This window comes from Rhinolophus ferrumequinum, chromosome 27, assembly GCF_004115265.2.
Source record: "Rhinolophus ferrumequinum isolate MPI-CBG mRhiFer1 chromosome 27, mRhiFer1_v1.p, whole genome shotgun sequence".
In the NCBI taxonomy this organism is placed as follows: Eukaryota; Metazoa; Chordata; class Mammalia; order Chiroptera; family Rhinolophidae; genus Rhinolophus; species Rhinolophus ferrumequinum.
The window spans coordinates 24,831,403-24,843,812 of record NC_046310.1 but is presented as its reverse complement, the minus strand read 5'-3'; the positions used below and the strand labels follow the sequence as shown (position 1 = coordinate 24,843,812).

At 50.1% G+C, this 12,410-nt stretch overlaps 1 protein-coding gene across 5 annotated transcripts in view; it reads right to left on the bottom strand.

Moving 5' to 3' along the window:
• Window positions 1-4,113: 4,113 nt before the first annotated feature.
• Window positions 4,114-12,410, bottom strand: part of SIPA1L2 (signal induced proliferation associated 1 like 2) — a 200,769-nt gene continuing 192,472 nt past the window's right edge. For 4 of the 5 annotated variants that reach the window (XM_033099637.1, XM_033099640.1, XM_033099639.1 and 1 more), the window contains 4 exons: window positions 9,995-10,048; window positions 9,362-9,485; window positions 8,405-8,486; window positions 4,114-5,320 (listed from right to left, as the gene is read on the bottom strand). In XM_033099637.1, the coding sequence (XP_032955528.1) occupies window positions 5,174-5,320; window positions 8,405-8,486; window positions 9,362-9,485; window positions 9,995-10,048 (407 nt within the window). In that variant the 3' untranslated portion in view covers window positions 4,114-5,173. The remainder of the gene's footprint in view (window positions 5,321-8,404; window positions 8,487-9,361; window positions 9,486-9,994; window positions 10,049-12,410) is intronic. The other variant, XM_033099641.1, reaches the window with a different exon arrangement.

The window sequence follows — 12,410 nt, the reverse complement described above, 5'->3', positions numbered from 1 at the left end:
TGCCGACCTCTGCGCCCTGTGGCAGGAAGGGCTGCTTCCTCTCCTGCTGTTCTCAAGTACTTAATTCAGGGGGATACAGAATGCCCCGCCTGGAGTTGCCTATTCATGGAAGTGGGAGTGAGTGTTAGCCTGCTGTCTGGCAAGCCCTCCACCCAGACGGGGCTCAGTAATGACTTCTACACGGTGTTTATCAGATCCTAGAAGTCATGTGACTCCCTGTTTAATGACTGTCCTGTGATGGAGCTACATCCCACTTGGTTTGCTATGAATGATTACGGTCCTGGGGAAAAGGGGCGAGAACCCAGCCCCCCAGGCCCAACTGATGCTACACGCGGTGATGGAGGAGGCCCCGCCGGGGTCTGCCGTCTCCAGCTGCAGATGTGTGCTTATAACTGTTCCCTCTGAGCCAGCACCGAGTCCTGGCAGATAAGTCACTGAAATGCTGGCAGCCTGAACCCCCTTCCCGCACAAGCCTTCCTCAGGGTTTCACTGGCTAGGGGAGGGCTGATGTTAAAAGCACAGAACTCTGACCTGGGGGCCACCAGCCAGGTGGATGGGTCTCCGGGCCAGATGCCTAGCCTGTCCCTTAACTGTGCTCTTTACTAAGTCAGCCAGCTTAGCCCCAAGGGACATTTGCATGTCAAGAGGCTGGTTAGTTCTCACGTGCTCTTCTGAGGAACCAAGCTGCTCCGCAAATTTTAGGGGGCCCTCTGGAACTAGGGATGGAAAACAGAGGTCAATGTTTTCAGTCCGCAGATGTTAATAGTTGTATCAAAACTTTGACTGTAAGCATTTAAGAGGGCAGTACATTTTCTGATATTAAGTTGAACAGGAGTGGGTTTAAAAGACTTTTTAAAAAGTTACCTAAAAGGCCCCAACTCTCAAATGTGAAAATGCAAGAATATCACCTTTGGGGATAAGCTCATTTAAACCTTTTATAAAATTCACAAGGAGACTTCCTTTGTGCTTAAGTTCTGCCTAATTCCTATTGTTGAAAGTCAAGACGCTTGGTCTTTGGGTTAATTTAAAGGTCATGGGTCAGAAACCTAATGCATTCCTTGGATTTTAGCAGGTTTCTTACCATTTTCCTCCTGTGAAGCATAAGCAAACACATTTACCTCCCACCTGCCTCCAAACAAGTGTGGAATTAAACCTGGTCAACCTTACTTTCTTTTCATCTGGTAAGTAGGATGCCTGAACTAGGGGAATGGTTTTAAATTTAAGCACAAAATCCACAAACACTCAAGTAAATTGGAACTTCCTTTTCTTACTAACCAGTCATTCAAAGAAGCAAAGCGTCTGTAAAAATAGTCACCTCCTCCAACTACAAATTCTGAAGAGCAAACACTAGCTTGACTTTAGAGGATCTGAGGTACTCAGTCATCTCCAGAAGCTGGAACTGAAAGTGGGGGGTGGGCCTTCGTCTCTTGGAAAAGTTCGCACGGATGTGGCTGTCATGGTAAAGGGGGTGGCTTTGTCACAGACGGTGGCTTGTTTCTAGTGACATACCTTCCTTGTTGGTACCAAGGGAACTTACTGGTTGTTCAGTCTCAGTTTTATGTGTGTTCTGTCTTTAAAAGGCAGTCCCAGGCTTCTCAGGCCAGTATTGTACACGAGGAGCAAGAGGTTTTAATACCCAAGTACTCACCACTGACCCCAGTCCTGGTTGTGAAGAAACCTACCAAGACCATTATTCTTACAGACAAGAAGAATTGTGGCTTTCGGCATTTCCTGGAGATTCCTTGCTAATGATATGTAATCAAATTCATTTCAATGGGCTAGCTGGACAAGACTCCTGGCATTCCAAGAGTTAACTGCGGTGTCAGCAAAGGCTGGGCTGGATTATTATGCACTCCCCAAATATAACCTACTTGTCATGATGAACCTGCTGCGATACTGAGAATAGCAGGAAAAAAGCCTCTACTATACACATTAACTTTGTCACGTATGAGAATGGCCTTGTGAACAGAGCAGTACTTGGTTAGGAAAAAAAGTGTTTGATATTAATTATTCTAAAATAATGATGTTTTTACTGGATATATTAATCAGTTTGTATGCAGTAAGTCCTCACAGAAAGTCAACACGTTGAGTTAAGGGGTCATTTGTAAGTTCACAGGATGCCAAGTTGCTCAAACCACACTCCCTGCGGGAGCCTGACAGGATTTCCTACGTCTTGGTTGTAGACTGGAAACAGCCATTTGAGAAAAAGCCTAACAGGCCAGAGCCATTCGGCCATGTTCTTGGGCATGGCCCTTGGGACGCTGACTTGAGAGGTGATTCCTTCTTTTCCTAGCGTAGACTGAGAAGTATTTCTTCAAACAAACAAACAAAACCACAAAAACCCTCTGGTTTCATCTGCAGGCCTGCCATTCAGCGGTTTAAGTCGAGATTTCTTTTCTCTAAGCAACGCCCCCTTCCCATCTGCTCAGCTGCCCCCCAAAGCACGCGCACCTCTGACCTACAGGGAGGAGCCGGTGTGCAGTCCTCGCCGGGAGGGTAACTGACTGTTGTGAAAATTTTATTAAAGGCCAGAGAACACGCAGTTCGGCCATCCCTCCCCAGTGCAGGGCTTCTCCCGGAATCACACCTTTCCCTCCCATCTCCAACCCAACAGCAGTTCTCTGCCTTCTCTCTACAAATAGGTTTTCAAGCGTGACCCGCCCCTTCCCTGCACGTTCCTGGCCCTGCCAGGTCGTAAATCAGAATTTAAAATATGCAAGAGACAGGATGTGACTCTAAAGCCTAAACTATTTAGTACATGTCTTGCACAGAAAAGTTTGCCTGTCCTCGTCCACCCCCTTCTCCTTCACAAGTCAGAACAATCCTTTTAAAATGTACATCACATTATGCTGCTTTCCTGCCCCCACAGCTTCCTTTTGACTTAGAACAAACTGGACTCTACAGCGGCCTGGGGGTCTTCAGTGACCTGGCTCTGACAGACCGCTTCCCGCCACCTCCACCACCTTCCCCACCGGTCTCTCCACAGCCTGGGGACCCTGACCTTCATGTGCCCTCTTCCTCGGGTGTTCTCCCCCAGCTTCTCACGGCCTGCTCTCTTCACTTTCAGAAGTCTCCTGCCCATAGGGTAGCTCCGTAGATACGGCTCAGACAGTGCCTGGCACAGGGTGACTGTTCAAACAATGTCACTTACTATTGTATTGACTTAAGGGAGCCCGCCCCACCCACTTTTTGTATTTGTCTCTCACGTAGGGAAATAATCTCATCGCTGTCTCCCTGTTAGAGTGCAGGCCCCGTGAAGACAGGGCCTTTGGTCCCCATCGCTGCTGGCTCCTGAGTCACAGTGACAGGAAAGAAAGGGAGGGGCAGGGACACAGCTGCCTGGCCCTCACCCCCAGCCCCTGGCCCAAGAAACTGCATTCACTGGGTGCACTGGGGGCCAGAGCCTGGATCTGCAGAAGGGGTGGCTTCAGACCCTGGTCCTGGGAGGCTGGGCCGTGTCTCCTGCAGTAACGTAAAGGACGGAAATGGCGACTTTCAGTGCCTCTCCTGCGAAGCCCAGGCGGGGAGTCCCTTTTAGGCTAAACTCTAGACACGCTTTGCTTCCTCTGATTCTTGATACGGTTTCTGTTCTCAGGACGGTGAGAAGTTTGCTGCTTATTGTGCTTCCCTTCTCACTTGGGCCCAGGTCTTCTTTCTGTCTTACATGTGATTCAAAGTTATGGTTTACCCCTCCCTGCTGACTTTGCAAATTCCTACTGTTTGATTGCATGCATTTTCTTGTAGGCAACACTGAATTCTTTGTTGAATAAGATGCTGATTAAAAAAAACCAGAAGGCAACCTTGGGTAAATCCCTTACCTTGAGCCTCAGTTTACTGAGCTGTAAAGTGGGACTCCCACAACTATCTAGTAAGGATCCTGTTAGGGGTACACGAGACGGATGGAAAGTGCAGACAGCAGTGAGTGTCTGGCACGTAGCAGCTATTGATAAATACTAGCTACTCCTTTACTTGAAGTCAAGCAGGGATTCCATAAGGAGGCCACGCCGTATCGGTAGAGATCCTAAATGATCCGAAATAAATTCACATACAGTCAGACTGTTGACGTATTAGATCATAAAAATCTATATTCACCTGACAACACCATTACGTAGGTGGACTCTTTTAAACATTTATTAAAAAAGCAAAATGTACGTTCATCTCAAATAGAACAGTTAAAAATGGTAAAGCAATACAAACAACTTGTCACTAGCAGCATCCGTCATCAGAGTCCCCGCCCTGGTCCTCCGTGTCGTCCCCGCAAGCCCAGTGTTGTCTGAGCTTGGGGTTGCCTACACCTTCCTCCAACGGTGCAGGCCAAACCATCCTTTATAAAGTTAACAATTTAAGGTTAAATAAGCTTAAATAAGGGTGTTAAATACAAGACTCTTCATGAAAGCCTCTGTACAAAGAGCAATTTGGCATTGTACACGTGAGCCGCGGGCTTACAGCATACGGGAGAGAGTTCGAGTAAGAAGCAGGTTTACGTTTTTTCAGCACGGCGTTAACTATACAAAAGTGAGCTAAGGTTGAAGTGACTACTTAGTGAGCCATTTACAAGGCATATGTAGCTTTTTAAAAAAAATCAGAACACTGTTAATATTCAGGCACCGTTTGCTCCTGCAAATAAATAAGTCTCTAAAGTTACTGCATTCGAACGCGTGTTAAACACATCAGTGCTTCTGTACGTTCCCCGACGCGGCTTCCCCCACTACGGACGACGCCCCTTTCTTATTGCTATGATAATGTGGCTATGGAGAGAAAACTACTGTACATCCAAAAAAATAGAGCACCTTTAACATTAAAGTATACGTCTGAGTACTTGTTTTCGTGTTTATTTTACAATACCAAAGCCGAAACTATGGCCAATTGCTTTCCCATCTCTACAGGTCGCCTGATTCGTAGTTAAGAACCCGACTGCCCCCCCTGAGGTAAGCCCGGCCACAGCACCGCTGACGCGAGTCCCAAGGGAAGGCCGAGGCCCACGCCCGCGTTACATTCATCTCCACACGGGAGTTACATTCATCTTCACGTTGGCGCCGCCGACAGGCGTCGCCTCCCTCCTGCGCGGTGACGGTGCTGGGCAGGGTCGGGCAGCAGGACACTGGGCCCGGCGGAAGCAGTTACAAGCTCCACAGCGCCTCCCGGTCCCCTCGCGCGGTGGCCGGCACACGGGCTACGGCTTTTTGTCAATGGTGCTGAAGAACCACTCCGTGAACCTGCGCAGCTGGGCGGACGCCGCCCGCGACTCCTCCTGCAGACGCCGGTTGTGCTGCCGCAGGTGACACACCTCTGCCTGGAGGGCCGCCTTGTCCTGCTTCTCCTGGTGAGGACACAGGACACAAACACACACTGTCACTGCGGCCCCCACGCTCCCTCCGAAGCTGCAGCGCGGGGCCTCACCCTTAGTGTTCACTGATTTATTTTTTGAGGGGAGGCGGGGTTTGAGTTCCTGACAGGTGATTTGCCCGCTAGCGTTTGCTGCCAAAAACAAAGGGACACACATTCCTCCCGTTCATCCCGCTTTGCTCCCAACGGCAATCAGAGCCGCTGTTATAGAGGAAGGTTTATTAGTCACAGTAGAAATTGTCCTCTATCCAGAAAAGGGACAGGACACTGAAAGACTAAAAGCAGTGCCTTGGACACACACAGCTGTAGGCGAACGTCCTTACTTGACCAAAACTGGAGTTCACGTAGCTGCTGGTCCTGGGTGTGTTTCTAGTAGGTACACAGGCCTTTCATTCCGCCCAAAAGCTTTCCTGTTACAGTGTATTTCCATAGTGACCTTCAAAGGTCGCCATTCAGAACTATATAAAAACAAGCTTTTGCAGAAGACTCACGTCTGGAGTTTGCAATGCGCAGTAAGGAAAACGTACAAGTTTCAGTCCCACATGCTAAATAAAAGGGGTGTCTTGCCCCAAACAGGGACAGGGTCATCGTCAGGTCACAACAGCTGGTATCTTTTAATGAGATCTAACTCGACTGCTACACCCAGCAGATTCCGCGGTGGCAGTATGTCAGATGGCTGCAGCCTCCTCAGGGACCCTTCCCACCCTTGGCAGGTCTTGCACCACTCTTGATGTTCGCTTCTACTTCCTGACCCTTTCACAGGCCTCCCGGGACCAGCTGCCTCACCACGCGCCTAAAAGACACCAGTCCCACGCGTGAGAACTGACCTCCCCATAAGAGCCGTCTCAGTCCACCCATGTCCGGACTTTCCTCAGTCACAAGAGGCTCACGGGGACACGCCTTCCCAATATGGCTCAGAACACCCCTCCGTCCCTGCTGAGACTCAGGTGCCCACCTCTCTAAGACCCTTCACCCCCTTTATTGTGACAAAGGAACTTGTATTTTGTTACTGAAACCTAAACTTTCGACCTCTTTCCTGAAAGTCCTCTTTATCTTCATGCTGTAAACGATTCTTCCTCCCCTGAGGAGACGGCTTCTGAGGGTTATTGTCCCACAGCCTGGAGAGCACAGGCTTGGGGGTCGGGCAGGGAACCATCTCGGCTCTCACTGCCCCTCCCTGAACTTCCAGCTCCCCGAGACGCATGACATTAGGCTATCATATCTGCTCCCCACCCCACTGCAACGATCTACTGCATGTCCCACCATTAATGGGAGGTTCTAGAACGTGGTTCACGTTTTCTCTCCCCACCCCCATCATGTCTGTTGATGACCCCAAATCCACACAGATGTTCCACCCAATCCAGTCTCTCCATCACTTCCTCCCTCTGATCCTGAAACCCCACCCTCCGCACCCCGGACTCCCATGGCCATATCCTGTACACCTTGGTGTTATGGACAACTGTTTAATTTCCTAAATGCTTCAAGCTCCCACTTCCTGACCACCACCTCTTTTTAAAAAACTAATGTCTCCAATATCCACTCCTCCAATAATCCAATGATTGTCTAATCCACCAACCTTGCCTTATTTTCATTGTCCATCAACACCCCCTGCAGTGACAATATTCCCCCTCACCCAGCTTAGACGCTGGGTCCCTTAGTTTAATCAAATCCTATACACACTCCAGGGTCCTTGTCTCTCACTCCTGGTCTTAATTTCCTGTCTAAACTCTAACATTGGTTAACTTCAACCCTCCAACCAATTTACAGCTGCAGCTGGAGACAAGGTGACCAGCCACCCCAGCTTGCCTGGACTTTCCAGATTCCAGCTCGGAAACCACATCTCTCTCCCAGAAAAACTAGGACAGTTGTTCATCCTAGGACAGCGAGCTGGAGAAAACACAACTCCGCCGAAAGATACCACTTTCCCTTAGGCTGCAGATTCGGATGCACCTTCAGCCTCGCTGGGCAATCCTAGCGGACATCCCTGGTCCAGTTAGCCTCTACCTACACTTGTCCCCTGCACTTCAGCCTCTCATACTACTTCCCACCACTCACTCCAGCTCATGCTGGAAGAAACAAACAACAGGAGGACTCTGTCACCTGATCTCTGTCTGGACTACGTGTGTGGAAGTATGTATGCATGGGTGCACGTGTGCACACACACAGGCACACGTCACACACACACACACACAGGCACACGTCACACAGATGCACTCACACAGGCGTGCACACACACACAGAGGCGTGCACGTGCACATACGCACGCTCTGCTCTGGCTCTGACTCAGGAACTGTCTGTACCCTGGTCCAAGGCCGGCTCCCTCCCTGTGCGCTGGGTCAGGCATGACCCTCTCGCTTCACTCTCACCACTCTTTCCTTCCCGGAAAAATCATTTCCGTCAGCAGTGAGACCCACTGTAATTTCTCCCTTCTTCAACAGACAAAACCACGACGTAAAAAAACCAGGGGAGGGTAAGAAAACCCTGCCATGACACCTCCCCACCCCCCATCACCCCCAGCTGCTGCGCTCCACGCCACTTCCTAGGACTGCACGACGCCCTCCGGCACAGTGCTGGGGACACAGGTGCTCAGCACGTGAATTCTTTCCTCTCCTTTGAGGACTGACCTCGCTCACACACACTGATGTGAGGCGAGAAGCCCCGGGACTCACGAGGCGACTCGGTGGGAGTGCCGCAGCTTGGTGAGACCAGGCTTTCTGGCAGCAGCTAACTCCTCTCAGGTCAGCTCACAACGGGCAGTGTAACCCAAACTGGCCACCCTGCTATGTGTCTGCCTCACTGTCAAGACTGGCCACGTGGAGGGCTCACTTGCATGTAGTCATGTCTACTGGGCTCCTGTGTCCCTCTACAATGAAATCTATTAGCTGTGGACAGGAAACAGAATTTCACCTCAGGAGACTGTTTTCATTCATTGTTGGGTACTGAGGAGGGCAGTTATTTTCCCTAAGTCACTTCATTTTTATTTCTAGTAGTTAGAAGGGGTTGACTGTGTGCGAGAAAGAGTTCTGAGAATGGATTTCGAGGAGGTTGATTGCTTTACCTTCCGAAGGTCAGTCTGCAGCTGTCGAAGAATCAACTCCAGCTGATTGACTTTGCCAGTCAGTGTTGATGGCGACCGCTCCCTGCAAATCAGGACAGTTAGGAAGACGCCAGCCCATGGCACCCAAGACAGTGCATTCAGAGGTTTTGTTGGTAAAATTTTCACTTAAAACTTTATTTCATGTGCTGAGAGCCCGGCAAGGAAATGACTACTATTACGTCAGATCTGGAGTGGACAGATTGCCGCCTTGGTGGAAAAGCCCTCCAGGGTCCCTGTTGTTTTAAAACAAGGATTCAGAAGCTCTCTAGGCATATACGTTGGTAAGAAAACAAAAGGTAGATTACCTCAGTGAGAGTAGCCAACTGGGACTCGGTAAATCCAAATGAAGTTGGGAAGCAAAACATAGATTCAATTTCCCCGATTTGCTTTTCCCTGTCATTACCAAGGTGCCTGTGCAGTTAATGTAACTGAAGTTCATAGAGACGTTGGAATGAGGACTAGATGGCACAGATAAAAACTATATAGTCCCCGGGCGATACGCACGTCAAGCACACAGGAAAGAGACGGCTCGTTCTTCACACTCTTCAGTAGAAGGTGTGAGGCTGGGTGAAGACCAGGTTCTGGCAGGAAATGTGGCCGGGGCAGGTCAGCACGCTCGGCCTGGCAGGTGGCAGGCTGGTGGGTGCTGGCACAGTAATCAGGCAGCAGACACGACCCCAGTGAGCCTCAGCACTGTGGGCACGGGGCCACACATCCCGGCAGGCAGGACCCACCCACAGAGCAGAGCTGCTCAGCACCGTCCACCCGCAGGACAGGAGCAGGTCAATCCCACTCAGTCCCTTTCCTGGGTTCTGGAGGACTAGGGGAAGGTGCACGTGGCTGCCCAGGGTCAGCTGATCCCTGTCAGTCACGGGGTCCTGGGCAGCAGAAGGTGGGGGCCCACAGGGGCTCACATACCCAGCTGTGTCTAGGAAACCTTTGCCACTGCCTGGATCGACACACAACGGCAACTCCTGGGCCTCTTCCAAGCCCTGTTGGTGCTGCATGTCTGTCAAGGTGCAGAAGGAGGACACTCTCTGGTCTGGGGAGGGAGACACACAGAAGGAAGGTTTTGTGACAGCTCCAAGGCAATAGCTCCTCGTGGAAATGAACTTAGTAATTAAACAAAACCTCCCCGCCCCCAAGTCTGTTATTGCCCGTTTTAAACAAAACAAAGAAAAACAAACTCAGGCAGACAGAAAGCATTCAGATTGGCTGTCCTGGGCTGGATGGCATACGCACATCACAGCCACGGGGACCATTAGCAGATACTGGATTTGCTGGAGCCAATTTGCTTTCTTCTCCCCACATTGCCACAAATGCCAGAGCTGCCGGTGGTGCATGAAGTCACGGTGCCGGACGATGACTTGGCTGACCTACAGGGCCAAGGGGACAGCCTCTCAATCTTTCCCCAAACCCAATGGCCAGGACACCCCTCCCCCAGGCGTGCCCAACCCTCTGAGCGTGAGTCACCATGCAGACGTGCAGACACATGAAACAGAAACAAAAGGTCACAGACTATCAAGAGCCTCGATCGGCCCCGACAATCACCTAGGTAGGGTGTGTGGTGGCAGAGCAGCGCAAGTTCTTCATCTGAGTCAAGACCTGAAATAAGATTTAGAATTTTCCTATGAACACTTGTATCTTTGTGCACTTGAGAGATTCTGGGTCCCACCTAGGGCCCAAGTAACGGGGTTCCTGTGAAATGCAGCTCGTGTCCACTTGTACATGCGTGTCTGCGCATATGTGTATGTGTTCTGCTAAACCAAGGAGCCCGAGAGCCTAATGAGGCAACGCCACACACTGTGGCTCCATTACACGTCGCGTGTGGATCCATGGCTGTTGTGTGCAACAGAGATAAGTGCATGCCACGTGGACACATGCCAATCCAACAGTAAGACTATGTGACCACTGTGGGTTGGCTTCAAGGACCCACTCTGTGAACAGAAAGATAGTGGTGGTGACAGATGAGCTCCGTCATCTCACTAGAAACCTGCAGAGGACGATCTGATGGGCAAGCAGTAACCATGGGCAGTGTGACTCCCCTGCTTTATCGGAGCACGGGGCCGCTTCTCTTCTTGGCACCAGTACCTCCACAGTCAATGATTCGAGAGCTAGGCAGGAAAGGGAATCTAGTCTTCTTCTAAATCAGCACCGATTGGCCCAGCTCTGGTCCAGAAATGCTGACTGGCATGCAGAAAGAAATCCTGCTTTTGACGAGGTGGGGGTGGGAGCGAGCACTGCGTTAATTACCCCCTCCCGCACCCCTGGAGCCTCTCTCCTTGGTGCCTGAGCACGCGGAAGCACCTACAGTTGGAATCCGAGGGATACGGCAGGTGTATTAGTGCTGCAATGTCTTTTTCATATGATTTGATTAATGGCTGAGAAATTGCACTGGGGTCTGCATCGGGGGGCTTTGTTCTTAATTTATCCCACTGTCTCCTCTGGCTGCTGGGCACGTTTCCTAGCGAGGCTACCTGCTTGTCTGGTTTACAGAAGGTCACCCACTTCCCGTTAATTAGAAAGAATGGTGATGGTGGAGGCTGCCAGGGGCACAGGAGGGAAACCAGGTTGGAATGCCAGGGGCACCGGGCTGGAAGTGCCATCAGAGGCCGTGCCCGCTGGACGCTGTGCTGAGAGCACATGCATGTTCTCCGGCCACGCATACACTCTGTCACATCGTGGCAGAAGTGTCCTTCCACTAACACGTCTGTAAAGCTTTAAGGATGTCCTCCACACTTCAAATCTTCTCCAAGATGACAAACATCCCTGAGAGACCATCATGTTGTCAATTTGGTTTTTGCATATGGTGAAATAACTAGTAATTAAGGTTCACAGCATAAAGTGGGCACTGCCGCCTCCTTCTACACATGATAGGATGTAGCTGGCAGAGGTGGGGAGGGCAGGGATGATGGGGCATCCTGCTGTGGGGGGTGGGGAGGGTGGGCTGCTGAGAGTCCAAGATAATCCTCTGCTCTGTGACAGCCCCAAGTAAGGGAACATGTCACACACACACACACACACACACACACACACACACACACACACACACACCCAACAGCCGATATATTTTTATTCCACCATGAGTTCATCTTCTGACAAAAAAGGAATGTCAAAAGAAGATAGATAAAAAGTTTTTCTTACTTTTTAAAAGAGTTCCACTGACTCATCCGTATTTTATGCAAACCAGTGATAATTCAGTTAGTTCCTAACTTTCTAATATATTTGAGTCTGATGGTCCAGTGTAACTATATGGACGAACACGTCTTAGTTTGCTTCATCTATTTTTACCTTAATTCATAAAATATCCACATATTTGACACAAACAGAACTTGCTACTGGCAGCCGTTTAAACATTCCTCGGGGACAAACAGGCCCTACTGGTCAGGTGGCGAGAAGCCGATGTAATGTAATGTCACAAAGAAGGTTTCACGTTGGATCCGAAAAGCTGGGAGGTGGAAATGCAAACAGAACATGGCCTGATTTCGTGCAGACACTAAACTGCTCTGTGACATGGCCCATCTTGGTGACCGTTTCCAGTGGAGGCTTTATTCCTCTCAGCTTATTTCTGTGATGATACTCAGTAACTAACATGTCATTACTGACATGAAACCAAAAGACACGGCACAGCTGTAAGAAAAGAAAGGCGTGGGTGTATGGACCTCACGGAAACAGCTCCCACACTCCACAGAGACCCGTTTTTCCCTGTGCAAGTCAGTAGGCTAAGGAGATGGGGGACCAGGCCTGGCCTGCATGTGAAACAATGAATCCCTTTAAATAATATTTGTTAAAAACCTTGTTTCAATGTCAGCTTCTTATGTGAGAGCATTTAGCACTAAAAAGAGGATGAGCAGTCAGCAGCCGATCCCACACCGAGCTAGAGCTGAGATGGCAAAACAGCTGCTGGCAGAGCTGCCAGGACCCAGCCAGGCTGCTGGGGCGCCAGCCGAGGCCTGGATCCAGCGGC